This window comes from Mixophyes fleayi, chromosome 2 (assembly GCF_038048845.1).
Source record: "Mixophyes fleayi isolate aMixFle1 chromosome 2, aMixFle1.hap1, whole genome shotgun sequence".
Lineage (NCBI taxonomy): Eukaryota > Metazoa > Chordata > Amphibia > Anura > Limnodynastidae > Mixophyes > Mixophyes fleayi.
This window is the reverse complement of record NC_134403.1, coordinates 203,117,728-203,140,676: the sequence shown is the minus strand read 5'-3', so window position 1 is coordinate 203,140,676 and position 22,949 is coordinate 203,117,728. Positions and strand designations below refer to the sequence as shown.

At 40.7% G+C, this 22,949-nt stretch overlaps 1 protein-coding gene across 2 annotated transcripts in view; it reads left to right on the top strand.

Moving 5' to 3' along the window:
- Nucleotides 1-22,949, top strand: part of NIPAL3 (NIPA like domain containing 3) — a 29,927-nt gene extending 6,978 nt beyond the window's left edge. The window contains exons 4-12 of one of the 2 annotated variants that reach the window (XM_075195376.1): nucleotides 474-645; nucleotides 8,501-8,560; nucleotides 9,932-10,053; nucleotides 11,464-11,560; nucleotides 14,833-14,968; nucleotides 16,497-16,585; nucleotides 17,235-17,298; nucleotides 20,459-20,553; nucleotides 22,497-22,949. In XM_075195376.1, coding sequence (XP_075051477.1) covers nucleotides 474-645; nucleotides 8,501-8,560; nucleotides 9,932-10,053; nucleotides 11,464-11,560; nucleotides 14,833-14,968; nucleotides 16,497-16,585; nucleotides 17,235-17,298; nucleotides 20,459-20,553; nucleotides 22,497-22,684 — 1,023 coding nt within the window. In that variant the 3' untranslated portion in view covers nucleotides 22,685-22,949. Of the gene's footprint in view, nucleotides 1-473; nucleotides 646-8,500; nucleotides 8,561-9,907; nucleotides 10,054-11,463; nucleotides 11,561-14,832; nucleotides 14,969-16,496; nucleotides 16,586-17,234; nucleotides 17,299-20,458; nucleotides 20,554-22,496 lie in introns of both variants that reach the window. The other variant, XM_075195375.1, reaches the window with a different exon arrangement.

Below are 22,949 nucleotides of genomic sequence, written 5' to 3'. Positions count from 1 at the left end.
CTTATTTTATTGTCTAGGTAGCCATAATTGCTATACTACATTTAATGCCCAAAACAAAATAATAATGTGACTTTGGAAACTTAAGGCCACATGGGCTTTACCTGCTCTGTTCAAACAGGTCATGACCGAGAGCCGCACATCGCTCTGTGTGAAATTAAAATTATTCACACTGTCAACCCTAGTATGGCTAAAGGGCATTGTTGCAGGCATCAGTAGGCGCCACTATGTCACAGGCTAAGGGACTCGGACCATGCAGTTTTTCTAGATGAGGAAATTGATTTCATGGGTTTGTGGTGAGGGGAAGCGTGTAACCAACCTTGTATGGAGTTTCCTTTTTAAATAAAAATGTGAATGTTAATTCGTATTTATCAGTGTTCTCCAAGAAAAGAGTCATAAGAGAGCACCTTACCCTATTCCAATTTAGCAGGCATGCAAATTACAAGTAATAACTAATCAAATTTTCCATTATTTAGAAATACAGCCATGTACGTTTGGCTGGCTCCAAAGACCCTCGTTCTTACTTCAAGACAAAGACATGGTGGCTTGGTCTCTTACTCGTGATATTGGGAGAGACAGCAGTGTTTTCATCCTATGCCTTTGCTCCTCTGTCTCTTATTGTACCTCTCAGTGTGGTCTCTCTCGTAGGTGAGTACAATAGCCACAAAGCCTTCCCTGATGTTGAGATCATTATAATTTATCTTGTTTTGGTGTACCTAGTAAAATATGCAGTTTTAGTGCAGTAGCCCTGTTGTACTGCTGAATAGTGCAGAAAACCATTTAATCCTATATACAGGTTGAACTCTAACTGTATGTGTGAAAATATTGAATGTGAATGTTTTGTTAGACCTCCTTCAAACTAAGGGGTATGTGCACACAACTTTATTCTTAGTTTTTCTATATTTTTTCTTTTAGTTGCATTCAAGATTCTGATACAGGCATAATTTCCACATTGGCATCTAGTGTCAACTAAAGATAAAAACATGCACATTTTAGTGGGAGCCTCTGGTTAGATTCATTTTGAATTCACATTTAATCACTTTTGAATTTGAACATTGAAATTCTACCCTTTTGAGAAAAAAGACCCACAAAGTGAGTTTGGTAACATCATGCAATTAAAATTACATCTTATAAAAGCTGTAGGCAGGACTGAATGACTTATTTTAAACTCCTGTAATGATAATCATAGATGAAATAAAAGCTTTGTTAGCTCCCAACACATCAGTTGGGTCCTGTCAGTGGTTCTGCCTATGACTTTATTTCAAAGTTACCATGCAGATGAACTGCATATTGTTCCTGGATTTATTTGAGTGTGGGTCTTCACTGTTCCTAGGAACAATCATGTGTCCTGTCTTTTGCCACAGGGAAAATTTAGAACTTGACATAATTTTCCCAAAATTCAGAAATAGTAAGAATTTAATCCAGTATTTGTTTCACTGCAACTAGCATACTAGTTTTCTCTTTCACACTAGTTTGGGGATGTGACAGGATAGACCGCCTATGCCACCCTGTCTGTTGTTGCTGGGAACCAGCTGGGCTTACTTTGCCACCGTAACCTTTTGTTATCCCAAATGCGCCCTCTTGCCGCAGTAGGAGGGGGTTACAAATGCTACCACCACTGGATTCCTTACCGACATCCAGTACCGGGTTTCTTCTGGGTAACTGACACTGCTAATGTACCACTTGCTGGTGTACCTGGACTGGTACTCCTGACCTCTTCTGATTGATCAGGGTTGCTGGGGATGGAATCCCCTCCCTGGCCTATCACACTGGCCAGAGCCAGAGCTGCTGAGTAGCGGACAGAGTGGTGGTATCGGAAAAGCGGGGTCCAAACTTCAGTAACAGCCGGGAACGGATTCGTTTTGGGTCTAATCTGTAGGTCACAAGAATAGAGAAGTTTCCAAGCAGGTCTTTGAAGCAAGTGGTGTTTATTTGCTCACACTGGTTGGTGGTACCTGGAGCAGGTCAGGTGAAGCAATAAGAACAATTTTCAATACAAGACAGGGCTTTTTTTTTTTTTTTATACCAATTTGAACACAGCCTCACAGGCTATTTTTTTAGAATCAGGATGCAATTTGTTTATCCAAACATAGATTTACATGCAATGCAAAGCTAACAATAATTACACTTCTCTGTTATGTGCTAAAACTTGATGCTTGCATTATCTTGGATCCAGTACCGCCTAACAGTCAGGCAGCGGCTCCCTGCTGGGTATACAGGCTAAACAGGTTTTTGTCACTTCACATAAAGACTTTCTTAACATTTCCTGCTATCAGCAAACAGACTTCCTCTAGCAAAGATACAAACCCAAACAATGACACTTGCATACAAAACACATCCCAATGTAACAGGATAAGTGCATTTCAAATTATACATTTGTGCCTGCACCTCTGATTGAAATACATTTCTACAATAAATTATTTCTACATGGTCCAGCCACAAATAAGTTATTAGTGATCCAGTTACGGGGGACACTGCTCGACTTGGGGTATAGAGTGCACTTGGGGGAGTAATGGCACTAAAAAACTTGTCTAGCCTGCTCCTCTCCCCTCTACACCCCCTCCACAGGAAGAGCTCAGTTTTTTTGTTTTGTTTTTGTTTTGATTTTTTTTAGTGCCTAGTTTTATTCTAGTCTTTTAGAGTTTTTTTTTTTTTTTTGTGTTTTTTTTTATAAATAGCTAGGATTTCTCCACGGCAGTCATGGAGAGATCCTGAGGCGATTTAGTGCCCCCCCCCCTCCTGATTTATGTAGAGCTCCCGGAAAAAAGGGTCAACTGGCACTCCAGTAGTATCCAGGAAAAAGCCGCTTCCAGGGAGGTGATGTGGGCCTCCCTGGGAGCCGCGGCAGCATGTTTCGGTCGTCTGTGACTGCTGTGGAGGCGGAGCTGCTTGCGGTCCAGTTGCCCAGCCTCTCAGCCGGCATTTGGAGGAGAAGTTGCGGTGCAAACAGTAGTGAGGCATATTATGCTGGTGGGGAGCTGTCATTGGAGGGCAGTCCCCACCAGGGTCTGATGTGTGTGGGGGGTTTTTTTTTCCTGCAATTACAAATGTACCGGTATGTATTTTGCTGATTTTGTTCAGGCCAGCAAAGAGTTAAGTGGGCATGGTTAGGTAACTAACTAACCTGTTTTTTTTTCCAGGGCTGACAAGCTTATCAGCCATTTCCCATCCTGCCTGCAGGGCAATCAGATGCAGACACATCCCTGGGGATTGAGAACCAGTAGATATAGAGTGACTTTGCTGTTTCTTATATCTTTTTCAGTGTTTATGTGTTTTCTGTCTACTGTACATCCTGTGGGGGTACATTACAGAACACTTCTGGTTCTAGTCTTAGCTGAAGCACTGTATTTTTGTGTATTTCTATAGTGTTACAGTTTGCCATATACTGTACAGTTCTTCTGTGTTATAAGATAGTTCTACACTGTGTCTGTCATTTACCTTTCTGTTTTGCAATATGTCAGAAAGAGGGGTCAGGGCCAAATCCAAGGCTCTCTGTAATGTACTACATCTGTACTAGGTGTGAGTCCAAATTGCTTGGTGGACCAGGGGGGCCTGTGCACAGTATGAGAGGCCAAAGACCTGGGCGGGCACGACAGACATTGTGGAACCAGCCTGGGCCAAGGAGCTGGAACGTCTATTGCCGAGTTAAGGAGAGACAACAGGTTGTTAACATATCTGATGGGGAACAATCTGTATCACAGACCTCCATGTTTACAAGGGCAAAGAAAAGATCGGTTTTCTTCCCTCCTTCTGCACAACTGTTGGAAATTTGGGACGAGGCCAGATTTAAGCCTGATTAATAAATTTCAGATTTCCAGACGATACAAACTCTTCTACCCTTTTCCAGATTTGGAGGTAGGATCATGGGAGACTCATCCCAGTATTGATGCGCCTATTGCACACTTGGCGACGTCTACTGTTTTTCTGTTGCCGAATGCAGTGTCACTTAAAGACAGTACTGACAAAAGGTGTAAAGCGATTTTGAAATCTAATTATTTAGCGTCTGGGGTGTCCCTGCACCTGGTGATGGCGGCAGCTTGGGTTGTTAAAGCTGATGAAAAATGGACCACTACCCTTCATGCAGGAATTCAGTCTGGCGTTGCTAGAAATGAGTTGGCTCCTCTGGCAGAGCATATTAAAAATGTTGCTGAATTTTTAGGGGATGCGGGTCAGGGGTTGTCAAAAACCTCTTCCTTAGCAGTGGCAGCTAGGCGCACATTGTGGTTAACATCTTGGGAGGTGGATGCTGATTCCAAGAGAGCTTTAGAATCTGTCCCATATGACGGAGCGGCATTGTTTGGTTCTCCTTTTGACAAATTCATCGCTCAGGCCACGGGGGGGGGTAACTGCACCAAAAGCAAAAGGGGGGGGGCGTTTTCGGTTTGTCGGTCGCTCTAGAGGTGGTTCTTCCATAAGCTAAGCCCTGGTCACAAGGGGAAGGGGGCAGAGAGGCCTGGACAGGACGTTGCCCTGCCCCTAAGCCAGCAGACAAACATGCAGCATGGCTTCCTGCATCCTCCACCGGTGGCTCCGGTGGTGGGAGCGCGCCTACTGTTCTTTCAGGAGCGGTGGCTCAGGTCCACCACAGACACCTGGGTGAAAGGTGTAGTGTCCAGGGGATACATCTTGGACCTAGTGGGGGTACCTCCACTGCGTTTCATGACTACACCTTTTCCCAGGAAGTCAGAAAAAAGACAGACTTTGCAGGCGGCAGTACAGTCAATTTGGGATGCCGGGGTGATTGTTCCAGTTTCGTTGGGGCAAAGAGGTCAGGGTTTTTACTCTCATCTGTTCCTGGTGCAAAAACCGGATCTGTCCTTCAGACCAATACTAAACCTGAAGGACCTCAACACCTACTTACGGGTAACCAGCTTTCCAATGAAGTCCATCAGATCTATGATACATTCCATGAAGACAGGCGAGTACTTAGCATCCTTGGATATCAAGGATGCTTACCTACACATTCTGACACCAGGGACATTCTGCAGGAACACGGATGGGTGATCAACTACAAAAAGTCCAGTTGGATACCAACTCAACGTATAGTGTTCCTGGGATTGTTGTTCAACACAAATTGTTAGAGGGTTTTTTTCCTTTCAGACAAAGTGCGGAAGATCCGGCGTCGGGTGAAAGATCTTTTATCTCTAAATTACATCTCAGTTGGTTCTCTTGTTCGAGGCTCAGCACTTTGCTTATTTACATTCGCGCAAGTTCCAGCAGGAGATTCTGCCAAAGTGGTAAAGGTCGGATCCCCGCTTAGAAAGCCAGGTCTTTCGGTTGTCACAGACAACCATGCCTGTCTCTTCTCTGGTGGCTGAGGAGGGACATTCTAACACAGGGGTGTCCTTTCTCGATGCGGAACTGGACCGTGGTAACAACGGTTGCCAGCTTGTTGGGGTGGGCTTCAGTCACGCTTCACCTCAGATTGCAAGGGACTTGGACGCTGGAGGAAGCACGTTTGCGCATAAATACTCTGGAACTAGAGAAAGTAGTCAATGCTCTAGTTTAGGCACAGTCCTTCCTGGCACGTCGGCCGATCCGAATACAGTCTGACAATGCTATGGCGGTAGTTTACATAAATCATCAAGGACTAATGACGAATCCTCTTGCCATGAAGGAAGTGTCAAATCGCTGAAATTGTAGAAACCTGTTCCGCCCATTTCATGATGTGTTCATTCTGGAGGCCGACTATTTAAGTCGGCATTCCCTTCACCCAGGCGAATGGTTGCTCCATCGGGAGGCGTTTTCTCAAATAGTCCTCAGGTGGGGTCGGCCAGAGATAGACATGAATGCCTTGCGGAAGAACCGCAAGTTAGAAAGGTATTGTGCCAGGTCAAGAGACCCTCAGGCGTTCTTAGTGGACACTATGACTGTACACTGGAACTTCAAGTTGGTGTACCTTTATCCTCCACTTCCGATGCTACCGCAGATCTTGCAGGAAGTGAGAGGCAAAAGGCTTCCAGTGATTCTACAGGCACCAGATTGGCCGAGAAGAGCATGGTACTCAGATCTTCTAGACATGTCAGTGGATTGTCCTTGGCTTCTGCCTCTCAGGAAAGATCTTCTTCGTCAAGGTCCATTCTTTCATGAGGACCTGGATCGATTAGCTTTGACAGCTTGAAGGTTGAATCCTTGATTCTCAGAAAGAAAGGGAGAGGGTGGTTAAAACCATGAGCCAGGAGATAAAACCGTCATCATCAACTAATTAACACCGCATTTGGAAACCATATATATGTTGGTGTGAGAAGATCAAAGTGCCTGCTAATTCTTTTTCGTTTAGCCAGGGTGTTGGCTTTTCTGCTAGATGGTCTGGACAAGGGATTGAGGTTGTTGTTCCCTAAGGTCCAGGTAGCGCTGTTGTTGGTGTATTTTCAGAAACGTATCGCTCTGTTACCGGAGGTGCAGTCGTGTACTTCATGTAAAAACGCCTTTTACTCCACCAGTGGCTCGGTGGGACCTAACCTTGGTCCTTTTGGCACTGCAAAAGTTGTCCTTTTGAACCTTTGGAGTCTGTTTCCTTAAAACTTCTCTATTGGAAAGTGACCTTTCTGCTGGCCATTGCTTTGGCCAGATGGGTTTCAGAGCAGCCCTGTAATAACAGGCTCCTCTTCTGATTTTTCCATGACGATCATGTGGTGCTTAGAACTAAGCCTTTGCTTAGGTGGTTTTGAAGTTTCACATAAATCAAGATATTGTTCTGTCTGTTCTTCCTCAGGATTCGCTTTGGCCTGGTCAGGACTCTGTCTCTTTTAGATGTGGTCAGAGCTTTGAGCATTTATGTGGACCATACAGCTTCGGTTCAGAAGACTGATAGTCTTCTAGTCCTGTATAATGATCGCAAGCGTGGCTGACCGGCCACAAAGCAGACATTGGCTAGATGGATCACCGCTACTATCTGGCAGGTGTAAATTTCGGAGTGCTCTCTGGTTCCTGAAGGTCTGACAACTCATTCCACAACGTTGGTTAACGCCTCTTGGGCAGCGAGGCATGGGGTCTCAGCTGAGCAGTTGTGTAGGGCAGCTACTTGGTCTTCTATTCGTACATTCACCAGGTTTTATCGTTTCCACATCTTTGCTTCAAAGCACACAAGCTGTGGCTGTAAAGTTTTACGTGCTGCTCATTATGAGCATTCCCACCCATAGGGGGCAGCTTTGGAACGCCAAGGGGAGCAATGTCCCTCAACTTGTGTGAAAGAGAAAATAGGAATTTTGTACTTACCGTAAAATACTTCTCTGAACACGAGTTGGGGGACTGTCACGGTTGACTTACAGGAAATTGATCCTTAGGCTATCCTGAACATGGCTAAGCCCACCCACGGGCGCGGAGTCTAACAGACAGGTGGTTTTCACCAGGAACCCCCGCAAAGAGGTATGGTCTTAACTGCACCAAGTCTGCAGGTCACGGTCCTGTGAGTGAGTTTACAGCAGAACGATGTAGGGGAGGCAGGTGAAGTGGATGGAGACGATGGAGTCCACAGACGAGTGGTATAAATACAGGCACAACAATAATATAGGCTGATGGTCAGCAACCAATGAGTCACTAAGAGAATAGGTGCTCTGTGGTATACAACGAGAGGACAGAGGCTGTCGCTATGAAGTACTCTGGAGATGGTAATGGAAGTACTGGAGCAGCAATAGTTCAACACAGCCAGAGGCTGAAGGCTGACTGGAGTGGTGGAGGTAACTTGTGATAGCAGCTGAGGAGTCACAGGTGTAATAGCGGCTCTGAGTGGTAGCGATGAAAGAACCGAAGCTGTCACGATGAAGTACACTGGAGATGGTAAGAAAGGTACTGGAACAGACCACGAACTGAGAGCAGACTGGAACACAGATAAACCACAAGGAGAACAGGAACCAGAACCACAGGCTCCAGGAAGTGAGCTTGAAGAACAGGCATCAGACAGGTGAATCCAGGAGGTTTAAATAGTGCTCCAGAAGTGTTTAGCCAATGAAAAAGAGGGAAGAGGTCCAGAAGTGCAATAGGCTTGTACCTGCACAGATCTGAATATAGCTGAATGAATGAACTGGAGAATGTCTGATGCTGGGACATGGCAGTTTCCAGATGAATGGACTGCAGGTAACGAGACAGGTACTATCTGTGGGACCGGAGCGTTACAAGGACACTGCGCTCCCATCCTTTGTTCTGACAGTTCTGTTGTGTGTTCTGTTTGTGTTTTCGCCCTCTTTTGTGGCTTGGTTAGTAAAAATACTGAGCTCTTCCTATGGAGGGGAGCAGGCTAGATACGTTTTTTTATTACTCCCACAGCGCCCTCTATACCCCCAAGGTGAGCAGTGTCCCCCCAACTTGTGCTCAGAGGATTTTTGATCTTACCGTAAGATCTTTCTATTTGGAAAAAAACTTATGAGCCACAGTTCTCGTAATCTGAAAGAAAATTAATGGAAGCTTAAAAACGAATGCATGTTGCTTTACTAAAGAACATACATCTAACAAAATTATAGTTTAAGAAAAATGTTGTTAATATTGTGATTTTCTTTCTCCTCAGCTAGCTCAATCATAGGCATTATATTTATTAAAGAAAAATGGAAACCAAGTGAATTCCTGAGTAAGTACAACGTTTATGGCATAATTTTAAAATACTTTCTTCACCCCATTAACTGATCTTTACATGTGTCTAAACAATAATTAAAAGTTATATATTTAGCTTTTAAAGTATTTAAAAAAAACAAAAACCCACAATGTATTCCTAGGGCCTGATTCATTAAGGATCTTAACTTGAGAAACTTCTTATTTCAGTCTCCTGGACAAAACCATGTTACAATGCAAGGGGTGCAAATTAGTATTCTGTTTTGCACATAAGTTAAATACTGACAGTTTTTTCATGTAGCACACAAATACTTGATAGTTTATTTGTACACTGAAATTTAAAGTTGATATGTGTGTTCTACTTGAAAAAACAGTCAGTTTTTAACTTATGTGCAAAACAAAATCCTAATTTGCACCCCTTGCATTGTAACATGGTTTTGTCCAGGAGACTGAAATAAGAAGTTTCTCAAGTTAAAATCCTTAATGAATCAGGCCCATAGTCATTTTGTAAAATGTGTTTCATTCAGAATTTACCATATACAATATTGTAAGATCTTAAGAGAGAGGACTGTGTTTGATATTCGTTTCTGGCATTCCAAAGATACTCCCAAATTACATAAGTTTAGACTGGTTGCACAAGTTGAACCATCATTGCATAGTGCGTTTCAGTCTGAATGACTTGCTTGTGGTGATTGATGTTTATTAAATAGTTAAGAAAAGATCAAATAGGATAATTACTAAAAGATTCCAGCTCTGTTTTTTTTCCTTTGACATAGTTTGATTACCTAATGCATGGCTACTAATCCCTATTTAGCTTAATTAAGTAAATGCAGATCACATAGCTATATAGAATACACAAAGTCGCACAAATACAGGAATATATATATATATTTGGCCTCATTGTCTTATTGCCCTTGTACACACAGAGTAGTTTGCCATTTGTTTCAACTGTTTCCAATGCAACACAACTTGACTAAATTTAAAGATCTTTGCTTTCACTATGAATAGAAGGTGAATCATGCACAGAAAAAAAGTCATGTATTGTTTTTTTCCAGTCATGCTGTGAAAATGATATTTCTATATGTGTCATTTAAACATCTCGGGAGTTAAGGTGCGGCATGAGCTCTAGCAATGAGACAGTGATACTTGATTTTCAAGAATCTTTACTTTTGTCTTCTCATTAACTAACCCAGCTTATTCATTTTTAATATTTTAGAGCATTCTCAAATAAAGCCTTTTTGTTTTTTTTAATTCACTCACTCTACCATGCCTTACTCATTACATGATTATTTAACTTACACATTTTCAACTAACCAGGTCTCCTCTGATATGTATGTATATGTGTTCTCTCTCTATCCTCCCAAAGGACGTTATATCTTGTCCTTTTTAGGCTGCGGTTTGGCTGTCATTGGCACGTATTTGCTCATAACATTTGGGCCTAACAGCCATGAAAAGATGACTGGAGAAAATATTGTCAAACATTTAGTGAGCTGGCCATTTTTGCTGTACATGGTAAGTTCCATGACTATATCCTGTCATGAAAATTTTATTTGCTTTCAAGAGGTGAATGTCACTGACTAAGAACAATAAAAGTCTAATCTGCAAGTTTGACTACGCTAGACTCGCAAACTTGAACAAAATAGAAATAATATATAATGCAATTGTCAGTCACTTTATAGATCCATACAAACGTCTTTGTGATCTCCATGCTTGCTTTATTAGTAATCCTAGATGACCAAAACTGAAATGAATGCATGGGTGGAGACTTTGAGTTTGACAAGACAACAGGAAACCATTGTGTTGAGGGTGGGGCAGAAGAGTTAAATACCGATGTAAGAGATGGTGCTATGTTAGCTGTGGTAGTAAAGCACTTCTGTAAATAAAAATAACAAAAGTGATCTTGATTAGAAGTGATAACTTTAATAGCTGTAGGTGTTATTTTTATTTGGGCATACATTTAAATAAGAAAACAGAATCCAGACACACAACTGGGACTTTTGAGATAGAAAGAGGAGGAAAATATGTAATAGATTATGTCACACAATGCTCATGTAATGGGGACCGGTTTAATCATATGATTGGGGCACAGCAGCGTGATTCAGAACTAGAGAACGTAAATACACTTAAGGCTGGCTGACTTACTTTGTGACGCTAGGATTTGGACTGTGTATGCACAGGGACGTTATCATTTTGATGCATTGAGCAGGACTTCATTCATCTCTGCAAATATAGTCCTGCTTAGTAGTGGCAGAACTACCACTGTTGCAACAGGCACAGCATTGACGAGGCCAGAGGATGAGGAGGGATCTGTAGTCGCCAAACACCTGGCAATGGCGGTAATTCAGCCACAACCTACACCCACTGTCATCTATGAACTTGCATAGTGCAAACCAAACAGAAGAGCATAGCAGGCGCCCCTAGATTCTGCTACAGGGCCCGGTGATGTAGTGTTTCTTCCCTGCTACTCTGAGTATTACAAAAACATAATGCTTTGGACACACTTTACTTTACAGTGGCTAAGTGATTAGCACTTCTGCCTCACAGTGCTGGGGTCATGAGTTTGATTCCCAACCATGGCCTTCTCTGGGTGGCCATGGTTGGGAATCGAACCATGGCATGTCTGGATTTTTCAAGTGTACATGTGTAGTGAGCATGCAGTTTTTATGTCTTAAGCAGGAATTTGTTCTCACTGTAGAGTTATGAGATTGCTGGTCTGCACTTCTCTTCCTTATTTCATTACAATAAGAGCCATATGTATCATGGACAACCTGTCTGAAACAAAGGTCATACACCTAACTTGTGATAAATCTAAAGTTATATTTTCAGTTTGCTGAATAGAAAATTACGCTTTTTAACAATATTCACCTAACTTTATTAATTTGGTAAAAATGTCCTAATTTTTTATTCTATTTTATTATTTAGCTGGTGGGAATCCTATCCTTTTGTTTCTTGCTCTATTACTACAAACAGAAGAACAAGAATTACATGATCATCATATTACTGTTGGTTGCTTTGCTAGGTAACTCTATTTGTTTTTTATTATATTGCTGCAGCTGTGAAAATCTTGATTATTTTTTGCATACAATGCATACGTTTTTTTTATATAATTTACCTATATTGAAGCAAATAAAAAAAACAATGTAGCTAGGAGGCCTATAATATATAATGTGTTGCTTAATACATATTTGTATTGCTCATCAGTTTTTTTCCTTATTTTACATCTTCCCACCTAGAGAATCGCTACTCACCAGGTACATAAATAGGGTGCTATATATAACGACACTTTAAATGCCGAGAGTACATACCCCGACATGATCACACCAAAGAGCTCATAGCCAACAGAGTGGTAACAGACTGCTTCAAACAGAGAATTAAAGAAATTGCGACCGCTGAAGATCCTGGCACACTCCAATGACGTCACATTGAAGGGACACACTATCATGTGAGCTGTTAAGGTAGTAATTTAAGGAGGCAGCGGCTATAGAATGTACAAGGCTTAAGAACCAAGTACAGGTACTCCTTAAATTACTACCTTAACAGCTCGCATGTACTGTCGGCATTTAGAGCATCAATATATTGACTACCACCACATAATAACATTTAAGTAAAGTATGTAGCTTAAAATAGTATGGGTATGCTATATTTCATATAATACAGTGTAAGTATTTTGCATCATGTTGGTAGAAATGCATAGTACATCAAGTAAATAACTACTATTAAATTGCCTGTGTACATTACATTACTAATGGTATATATTCATATTGGGGTTTTTTTTCTTCAAATTATGATGTCAAATTAATATGCCAATATCTGCACATAGTAGTCAGGGCAGCACGGTGGCATAGTGGTAGCACTTCTGCCTCACAGCACTGGGGTCATGAGTTCAATTCCCGACCATGGCCTTATCTGTGTGGAGTTTGTATGTTCTCCCTGTGTTTGCGTGGGTTTCCTCCCACACTCCAAAAAACATACTAGTAGGTTAATTGGCTACTATCAAAATTGACCCTAGTTTGTACCTCTCTGTCGGTCTCCCTGTCTGTCTGTGTGTGTCTATATCAGGGAATTTAGACTGTGAGCTCCAGTGGGGCAGGGACAGATGTGAATGAGTTCTCTGTACAGCGCTGCGGAATCAGTGGCGCTATATAAATAAATGGTGATGATGATGATAGTAAAGATTTAAACCACTCAAACTAGAACTGCACTATATCCAAAACGGGTAATGCTGCTATAGTTTATAATAACATGGTGAATATAGTACTGTTACATGTTGGAGATGAGGGGTGCCCCATAAGTAGAAATGTTTTCTCTGCCTTGCTATAAATACAAATTGGAAACTCATCTTGACGCATTTACGAATTTGCATTACATATTATGTAAATGTAACTTTTTTTTTATTCTTTTTCAAGAAATGTATAAATAAAATTAATTCTATTGCATCCCTCTCTCTCTTATCCCCCCAACTTTCCTGATACTCGCCTCCTGCCTGCAACTGCCCCACATGATAAAGTAGAGTATAGAATTGGTACAGAGCAAGGAAATGTCAGCATGTCCTTTTCTCTAGCACAGCTAATTTGAATGCTTAGTTATGCTGGCCATATGCACTGCAATATCTTTGCCAATACCGCCAATTGGCATGATATTTGATAATTATCCTATCAAAATAGCATGGTTGGATGAAGACTGACCATGAATGGGCCATATTACTTTGTGAATGTGGTCGTCTTCCCATCCTCAATAACTCCACAAGAGATTCAGCTGCTCAGCCTGAGGGGCAAAACAGCTGGTCATCAACATGTGCATGACCAACGTTGGTTTTGCAAGATGAGACTTACTAGGTAAGCGGAATCCCATTTATCACCAGAACATCCATCACACAAGGCAGGATGCTCAATCTTGCTAATCCTATACAGAACTCTGGCAACATTCATGATGCATATCTTGATTATAGAGTACTCTGTTCCAGGAAAACACTTAAGAACTTCTAATAAATTTGCATTACAAGCAATGGGAATTAATAGTAAAGCATTTTCATAATACCTGGGATACATTAAAATGTCAAATTGACATTGTATATTGTGTTACATTTCTCTATATATAGAGGCAAGAGGAAAATAGGAAGGAATTCAGACTCTGTACACTTATGCAGAGGCCCTAAGACTGTTATTGGTATATAAGGATTTTTGGAACAGAAGCCTTTTTGTTATAATTTGTAATTCTTCATTGGGGGATGGGGTTGCATTCTTTGTGTTTTTTTTATTTTTTAAACTAGTGTGATTATTATATATTAAATAACACAGATCCCTTCAAAATAAGTTTGTGTCATGGCTGGCAGTTTTCAGTAGAAAGCTGAGCAGACAAGGAATGAAAAAAAGATTAAATATGGAGATTGTAATCTAAAGGAACAGAAAATCTTACTGTCATGTTAGTTCAATGAAACCATATTTTTCTCCATATTACGTTTGTTGGATAGACAGAGCACAAAACCTAAAGGGCACTATCATTGCAAAATACAATAACAGAAAAATATTGCAATGCGTATAAAACATTACAGCCAAGAGGTGTGTAATTTTGTCTATGCACAGCAGGAGGTCATGTAAAGCTGGGTACACAAACTATGCAATTATTGTGCAGATCACACTATAAACAACCGCTTGGGCTGATTTTGCAAGTGTGTGTACACTCCCACAATCATGTTTTATGCCTAAACACATTGAATTGTTTTATTTGGTTTTTTAAACTTCCTAAAAATAACAAGGAACGACGTCACGACGTCGGGCAAATTTGGGAGTGTGTACGCACTTGCGACCATCTTTCCAACACATCGGTCAAAAGTTCCTCTGTGTATCTGTAGAGTGTGTACAGTGTCGCAATCTTTTCAGCAGATGGTTATGAGAAATGTAGATCTCGGATCTGAAGATAAATCATGTAGGTGTGTACGCATGAATCGGCATGCTCATCAGTTGTTGGTAAAATCGTTGGACATTGCATCTGAAGTAAGATTACATAGGTGTGTAACCAGCTTTTTAGTCTGTACCTTAATAAAATATGATTTGAAACAATAAAATAAACTCCTAGCACTTAAAATGTCAGTGCAATTAGAATGTAGTTTGAAATGCATGCTTTGCTTAATCCACATATAATCTTTTGATAAGTTACTTTGCATTAGTCATATATTATAACTTTGCAGACACTTAATTTCTTACTGATTTAAATCGCATTTACATTAAGAAATGTATTGATTCTTACCGCAAAGTATATCACTGAAACATTTTGTGTTCTACTTTATTATAGGCTCAATAACTGTTGTCACTGTAAAAGCACTAGCTGGCATGATCATTGTCTCCATACATGGCAACATACAGTTGGGATATCCCATTTTTTACATCATGTTTGTCTGTATGGTGGCCACTGCTGTTGCACAAGGATCGTAAGTACATAACTGACATTTATATATTTGGTTACCTCATGTTTGTCTCTGTAATATATCATTGTATTTTGTTTGGTAATGGGGAGATCAGTGGTTTCTGGGGTAAACCAGTGGCACACCACAATAAACACATTAAAAAAGTTGCAGTCTAGCAATTTTGGATGTAACTAGCTCACATTTAGCTCTGTTGTCAAAAATAGCAAGGGATATGTAAACCAAACCACAGAAATACACCCTTTTCCTGTCTGGTTTTCCCTAGATAAAATGACTCCCTCACTAACAGTGCCTAGCCCACAAACAAAACAAATATCCACCACTTTTCCAATCTAATTTGTTTTTCCAGCAAGCTCTTCTCACTGGCAGTTTAACTTCAACAGCTTTCCCCAATGCAATGGGAGAAACTGAATGCTAACATTACCACCATTAAATCAGGATGAGCACATCTCTTGCTTAATAAAAAGATGACTCCACTAACTAATTGTGTTGCCTAATTAAAATATTTATGCTGCAGCTTACTGGTATATCATCTAATACCTACAATATGATTTCTGCAGTATAGTTTGTTTCCATGGTTACAAATGTTGTTAAGGAAGGCCAGTTCTTCACAACATACCTGTAAAAATTATTGCCGCAACAGTGAGTATCTTCGTTTTCAACAGGTAATTTTGGGCAGATGTCCCATTTCAAGGTTTTGGAATATGTTGTAGTAAGTTGAAGTACCCATCATATTGATTATAATTATGCAACTTTGTTTCTAAGTTGGGGAAACAGCTGCACCATTCTAAGGCATTCTGTACTACAAAAAAAAAAAACCAGTGGGTGATGTTGCATGACCCTTCTTAACTTTAAGGGCTAGATTTACTAAGCTGCGGGTTTGAAAAAGTGGGGATGTTGCCTATAGCAACCAATCAGATTCTAGCTATCATTTTGTAGAAGGTACTAAAGAAATGAAAGCTAGAATCTGATTGGTTGCTATAGGCAACATCCCCACTTTTTCAAACCCGCAGCTTAGTAAATATACCCCCTAGTGTTATGTAGCATCCCAGTTGAGTCGGATATATCATTGTTTCCAGGTGACCAATGGCCAGAATCTAAAATTGCTGGGGTTCACCTCTGAACTGGGGAGCAAGGGATCTTAAAATATTTTTAAGGGTGGCTCAGGATTTTCTCCCTTACCGATTACCTTTCGCTATCATTCTTTTAAAATATGAGACTTGGCCTTGTCTATGCTGAAGGAAATCTAGATCTGAGTGGTAACTTTCAGACTCTCTGACCTGGAGCAACTTGGATGTGAAAGTTTGGAAGAGGGTGGAAACATGTACATTTAGTCAATGCTTTACAGATTTAGTACTCCTATCTTTTGAACAGTTGTGTGCAGAATTCCCTATTGTACCTCTGTATGTATATTGATACTTACAGCTTAGTCATGACATACATGTCCAATTTCTGGAAAGACCACAAAAAATTATTGAATGTCCAGTATCAGACTTCATACATCTGTTTGAAACGTCTCTCTTTTTACATGCAGATTTCTGACCCAGGCATCGCAACTGTATGATTCTGCCCTAATTGCAAGTGTTAATTACATACTTTCTACAACTCTAGCTATTTCTGCAGGTAAGATTACAATGGAGAAGTATTTTGTTCCATACTATATTTATAACCGTATTTCTAATATTAAATACTGTAGAGATCATGCCAATATTCAGGTTTTTTAAAAATATGTAATCCCTGAGCAGTGATATTGGTACTCCCTGATTGTAAACCATGTAACCTAGAGTAGGTTGGCATGTCATGTTTTGCATTATATCTTATAAGTGTAAGTAAGGCAGTCCATATATAAATCGGAACATTGTTTAGAGATCATTTGTTACCCTCTATTGTGGATAATAAGTTTATTTTTCTCCTTGCATACATTATTCCATTTAATGCAAAGCTGTCAAAAATATTAAAGTAATATCATGACAAATAGTACAGTGGAATGCAGGGGGCCAGAGAGGCATTGGGAACCTGCCATATGTTCACACTCTGATATCCAGACTATATTGTAAACAAAATCTCGGTGCATTTAATGCCAGATATATCTTTACTGTGATTTATGACATAAAATACAAAAAATGTTTAAAAATACCAAAAAATAATAGTTTACACTTTCCATTAAAAGTGTTAACATTATATACATTGGGAACAACTAATAGGGTGTGTATAATTTATATTGTCTTACACTTCTTTGTTACTCACTCTTCTATTATTTTATCACCTTTAGGAGCAATATTTTACCTTGACTTCCGCAACGAAGATGTTCTGCATCTGTGTATGTTTGCTTTGGGGTAAGTTTATAAAGTGAACTATTGTATTTCAATTGAGCTTCCTTTAATTTAATTTAATTTATATTATATTTGGATTATTAACTCAAGCCTGAGGCCTACACTGACATGTAAACTGAAGATACAGCAGTCACCCTTAAATTTGCATAGTGAAACGCATAGTCCCAAATATCTTGTTTATATTCAAATGCATCCTGAGGCCTGCTAGATATAGTATTGGAAAGCATGCTTTTGTGCAGTGAATCTAAGGCTGGCCATACACAGTGCAGTATGGGGCAATTGGCCAAACATCGCCTCTTGTGTGGCCCCAAAGCAGCCCTTGATTAGAATGGCATATTGCATCCCATTTGGTCACTAGTGAGGACTACCTACTGGGCTATTTTATTTGTGTGTGTGTGTGTGTGTGTGTGTGTGTGTGTGTGTGTAATATAAATATATATAGCTGTGTGTGTGAGACACTTATAGGGGTGGGGTACGGGTTGCTGATACTGATGACACAGAGGAGACCTACAATAAAAGAACGATTGAATGAACAAACGACAGCTAGAATGACAGACTTGCCTGAAAAACGACTGTGCAGATCTCCGATGACAGCAGCTCCTTCCGACTGTCCAGGTCGCCGGCACCACTGTGTGACGTCAGTGCGGGCTTCATGCTTTTCATTTTAAAACGGCAATGTCGGGACACCGCAGGGACACTGTTTAAACGGGGTCCCGACATTGCCGTTTTAAATTGAAATGCTTGAAGCCCGCACTGACGGCACACAGTGGTGCCGGCGACCTGGACAGTCGGAAGGAGCTGCTGGCATCAGAGATCTGCACAGTCGTTTTTCAGGTAAGTCTGTCATTATCATTATCAGTGTTATCATAATCGTTGAAACAATTACCACCGACTTATAGTAGTCGGGGAAAAAGTTATTGTTATGCACATGTATCTTCATTAGATGGAGTGAAAAAACACATGTAGAGATAAATAATATATAGTAAAGGATAATATAGACTGCTAAGATATATAAATGTGTTTTAAAATGAAATCAATTTAGATAATATTTGGAACAAATAATTGGTAAAGGAAAAGTATCAGCAGTCCGTCCAAAGAGGGCAGATATGTCAAAGAAAAGCAAGAAAAAGAGATTATCATAATAGAGATTTCACATGTTGGTGTTTATTATTATTATTATTATTATTATTATTATTATTATTATTATTATTATTATTACTATTTTATTTTCTAAAGCACCAACATATTACAAAGCACTGTACATTTAGGGCATCATGATACAAATTACATAACACAGAAGGTAAAGGTGACCTACCCAAATAAGCTTACAGTCTTGGTTTGGGTGACTCTTGATACATAAGCGAGTGGAATAACAATTGTAGTTCTTAGTGGGCAAATTGCGTCTGTCTGTTGTAAGGCGGAAGCATTTTCAGTCATCAATATTAAAGTAGGCACACAAATAACCAATGCCATAAGGTAGTGTTTCTCAACTTCAGTCATCAAGCTAAAACACTCCAGGTTTTAAGGATGTCCATGCTTTACAGGTGACTTGGTGCCTCAGTCATTCAGTGTGGCACAGTGGTTACCATCGAAGCCTCAAAGTGCTGGGGCCATGGGTTTTATTCCAAACGGCACTATGTGTGTAGAGTTCGTATGTTCTCGCTGTGTTCATTGTTTTCCTCTGGGTGTTCCATGAATCTCCCATAATTCAAAAACATATTGTTAGTTTTGTGTGTGGTACCTAATTTAGACTTTATGTTTCACTGGAGGCAGAGATTGTTGTGAATCACTGTTGATAGCCTGTATATTCTTTGAAAAAGGACTTGTAACCCTTTCCAGAGTGATGAGCAGCAACAGTTGCTTCTCTGAGATCATTTCAAATATATTTCCTCCTTGGCATGGTGTTAACCCAGTGGTTCCCAAACTTTTGCAGTTCGCGGCACCCTTAGAGTCTCCAAATTTTTTCAAGGCACCCCTCCAAAATAATTATTGAGCAGTCCAGTTTTAGAAGTAGTTGGGTCAAAAAATTGTAATAAGTATTTAGGTCAGGACAGAAATACTTATTTAGTTGTATGCAAAAATGCCCCCTCTGCATCCAGGCACGCTGTTACCCTCCTCTGCCCCTGTCGCACTCCTCTGTCCCATTGTGCGCCCCTGTCGCACTCCTCTGTCCCATTGTGCGCCCCTGTCGCACTCCTCTGTCCCATTGTGCGCCCGTCGCACTCCTCTGTCCCATTGTGCGCCCGTCGCACTCCTCTGTCCCATTGTGCGCCCGTCGCACTCCTCTGTCCCATTGTGCCCCGCTGTCGCACTCCTCTGTCCCATTGTGCCCCGCTGTCGCACTCCTCTGTCCCATTGTGCGCCCCTGTCGCACTCCTCTGTCCCATTGTGCGCCCATGTCGCACTCCTCTGTCCCATTGTGCGCCCCTGTCGCACTCCTCTGTCCCATTGTGCGCCCCTGTCGCACTCCTCTGTCCCATTGTGCGCCCCTGTCACACTCATCTGCCCCGCTGTGCCCCTCTGTCTGCCCCGCTGTGCCTCTGTCTGCCCGCTGTCTCCCCCGCTGTCACGCTCCCTCTCACTCTGCCGCGCGCCAGCCATAGAAAAAAAAGAAAGAACACAGAAACTTACCAATCCGCCGGGCGCCGGGACCCAGCAGCCTCCTCTCTCCCGCAGCCTGTCACTGTCACTTTATTGATCTGACTCATTCTTGTTGACTTATTTTTTATTGTTGAATAAATAGTGACAATGTAAAATCTGTTATGGGTTATTTTTCACATGAGATAATTTTTACGATTTGGTGAGGTCTATACGTTTGTTAATTTTGTTGTGATATATGTAAAAACAGACATACTTTCAGCCCATTAATTTAATTAAGCGGGAGATTTCAATGCACTTACGTTACAGAAATCTTTGCTTATAAGGTGCAAGCAAAAATAAGCAAAGATTTTAACCCCGAACATCCCGCAGATGAACCTTACAAGAGGCCCCTACATGACTTTGCAGCTAGTTGAATATTTTTTAAACCCCTCCAGTAAAGTGTGATTATAACAATAGCATGCACTCACTACTACACTACAATACATTTCCCCTACCTTGCTGGTATTATTAATGAAAATTCTGTGTTATTGCTAATGTATTCCTTTTTTTTTGTCTTCCCAAGGTGCCTTATTGCCTTCTTGGGGGTTTCTCTAATTACCAGGAATAGAAAGAAGACAAAAGCTTTTGAGCCCTATGTTGCCATTAATTCCATGCCAGGTAAACAGCTACTAACATACAGCATCTTCAACATAGGCCACAGTTATATCTCATAATATTGTTTAAGCGTTCCATATCCAACCAGTCACAGAATGTCTCCAGTAGATAGATGTTGGGTTCCTGTGTAATAGGACTCCTTTATTTGGTTTTGTAGCCAAAGTAACCTTACCTTTTATGATAAGCTCTAATTCAGTAATATTTGGAGGCCAAGGATAGTCTAATGAACTGTAAACCATTTTTGTTCTCAACAGCTTATTCTACTTAAAGCAAGTTTCACTTCTCCATACTCATCCTCTTGGACCTCCCCTGCCTTCTTCAACACTGTTAATCACCCTCTTCTCCTGCTCACCTTTCACTTCTTTGGCCTTCATGACTGATCACTTCCTACCCATACAACTGCTCATTCAGTATTTCCACCTCCTCCACTCCACTCCCTACTATCTGTTGGGATCCCACAATGCTCTGCTGTTCACCCTCTGCTTTTCTAACTGTTATACCTCTTCTGTTGGTGAACTTATTCATTATTTCGGCCTCCAGTACCAACTCTATGCTGATGACACCCAAATCTACTTCTTCCCTCCTGTACTACATTGTGAAATAAACTGTCTTTCTGGTATGTCCACATGGATGACCCTTGCTACCTAAAACTCAACATGTTAAAAACATCATCATTTTCCCTTCTCCCAGAGTCGCCTCCTTCACTGTCAACAATAACACAAGTTACTTTGTCTTCCAAGTCCACTGACTTGTCGCACTTGACTATGTCTCTGGTTTATTCTTCACATCCAGTTTCTCTCCTAGTCTTGTCTCCTCCATCTTTGAAATACTGCTAGAATAAGACCTTGTCTAACTCAAGATCCAAACAAATCTCTTTTTTTTTTTCCATTCTCATCATCTCTTGCCTCTACTACTGCAACCTTTTCCTACCTAGTATTCATCTCATTCGTCTAATCCTGCATCAACCCATGCTAAATGCAGCGAAAAGACTGATCCTCCGCTCTTGCAGCTTCATCCCAGTTGCACTACTCTACAAATCCATACACCGGCTCCATCTGTTCTCCAGAATCCAGTTACCCATCCTTATCTATAAAGCTCTCAACACCACCACCCCTTCAAATCTTGTCTCCATCTACCCTTTATCTAGCATTCTCTTAGATCAACCTCAGGTCTGTGCCTCACCTCATTTCTGATAACAACCTTTCACTCATGCCTGAAAGACTTTGTCTGTGCCACTACCTACTTATGAAATTCCCTACCATGCCCAATTAGACTTTCCCCCAACATTCTAATCTTTCAGCACTCTGAAAACCCATTGCTTACCCTACTCAGACCTATGCTACTCACACTGGTATACTCTCACAACTGTCCCAATATCTACCTGAGCCACACTGCTCCTCTTCTGTTGTTTTCCCATTGGACTGCAAGTGCTATTATGAGATGCTCACCCAACCATTTATTTCATGTCTACATTTATTCAATCTCCCTACCTTGTAGGTTCCTGTTTTATGTATGCCCTGTCTTCCCCACTGTCTGGAACTGTGGCACCTTACAATTCAATAGTAATAGTTTGATTTAAAAGACGCATGTATCATTGTAAATGCCAATTCGGTGAAAAATGCTTGTCTGGTCAGATCAAATTTCACCTGGCTACCATGGAGTAAATTTGTCAAGCTGTGGGTTTGAAAAAGTGGAGATGTTGGCTATAGCAACCAATTAGATTATAGTAGTCATTTACTTAGTACATTTCTACAAAATGCCAGTTAGAATCTGATTGGTTGCTATAGGCAACATCTCCACTTTTTCAAAACCGCAGCTTGATAAATTTACCCCATGTGTCTTCCAGAGTGTACTTGACTCCATACAACACATATAATAGTACAAAGTTTAAACTTATCTAAATGTATCAAGTAAATTATAATGACATGTACTTTTCTTTTCTGTAGGTGCAAATAACATGCATGATAATGGCAGTGCAATTCAACCTGAATTTGGAAGCTCCTTTTCATATGGAGCTCTACAAAGCAATGACAGTTTATCAGAAATCTACACACTGGCTACACTTCCTGTTGTATCAGAAGAAGCATCATCTGCACCACCTTATAAGATCTTGGAACACAATAAGAGTGAATAGGACTTATTACTGTAGATCACTGGACAAGAGTCATACAGTCAAAGCTGTGTGTGTGTGTGTGTGTGTGTGTGTGTGTGTGTGTGTGTGTGTGTGTGTGTGTGTGTGTGTAGATAGATTATATCAACTCTAGTTTCTGATATTTAGCTTATTTTTATTTTTTAAAACGTCAGAAATAGTCTCTATGTGGCAAAATGTACTATTTAGCTCTACCTTGGCGGGTTGTTTTAAAACAGATTTAATCATTAAATTGTCTTATCTGCTGTGA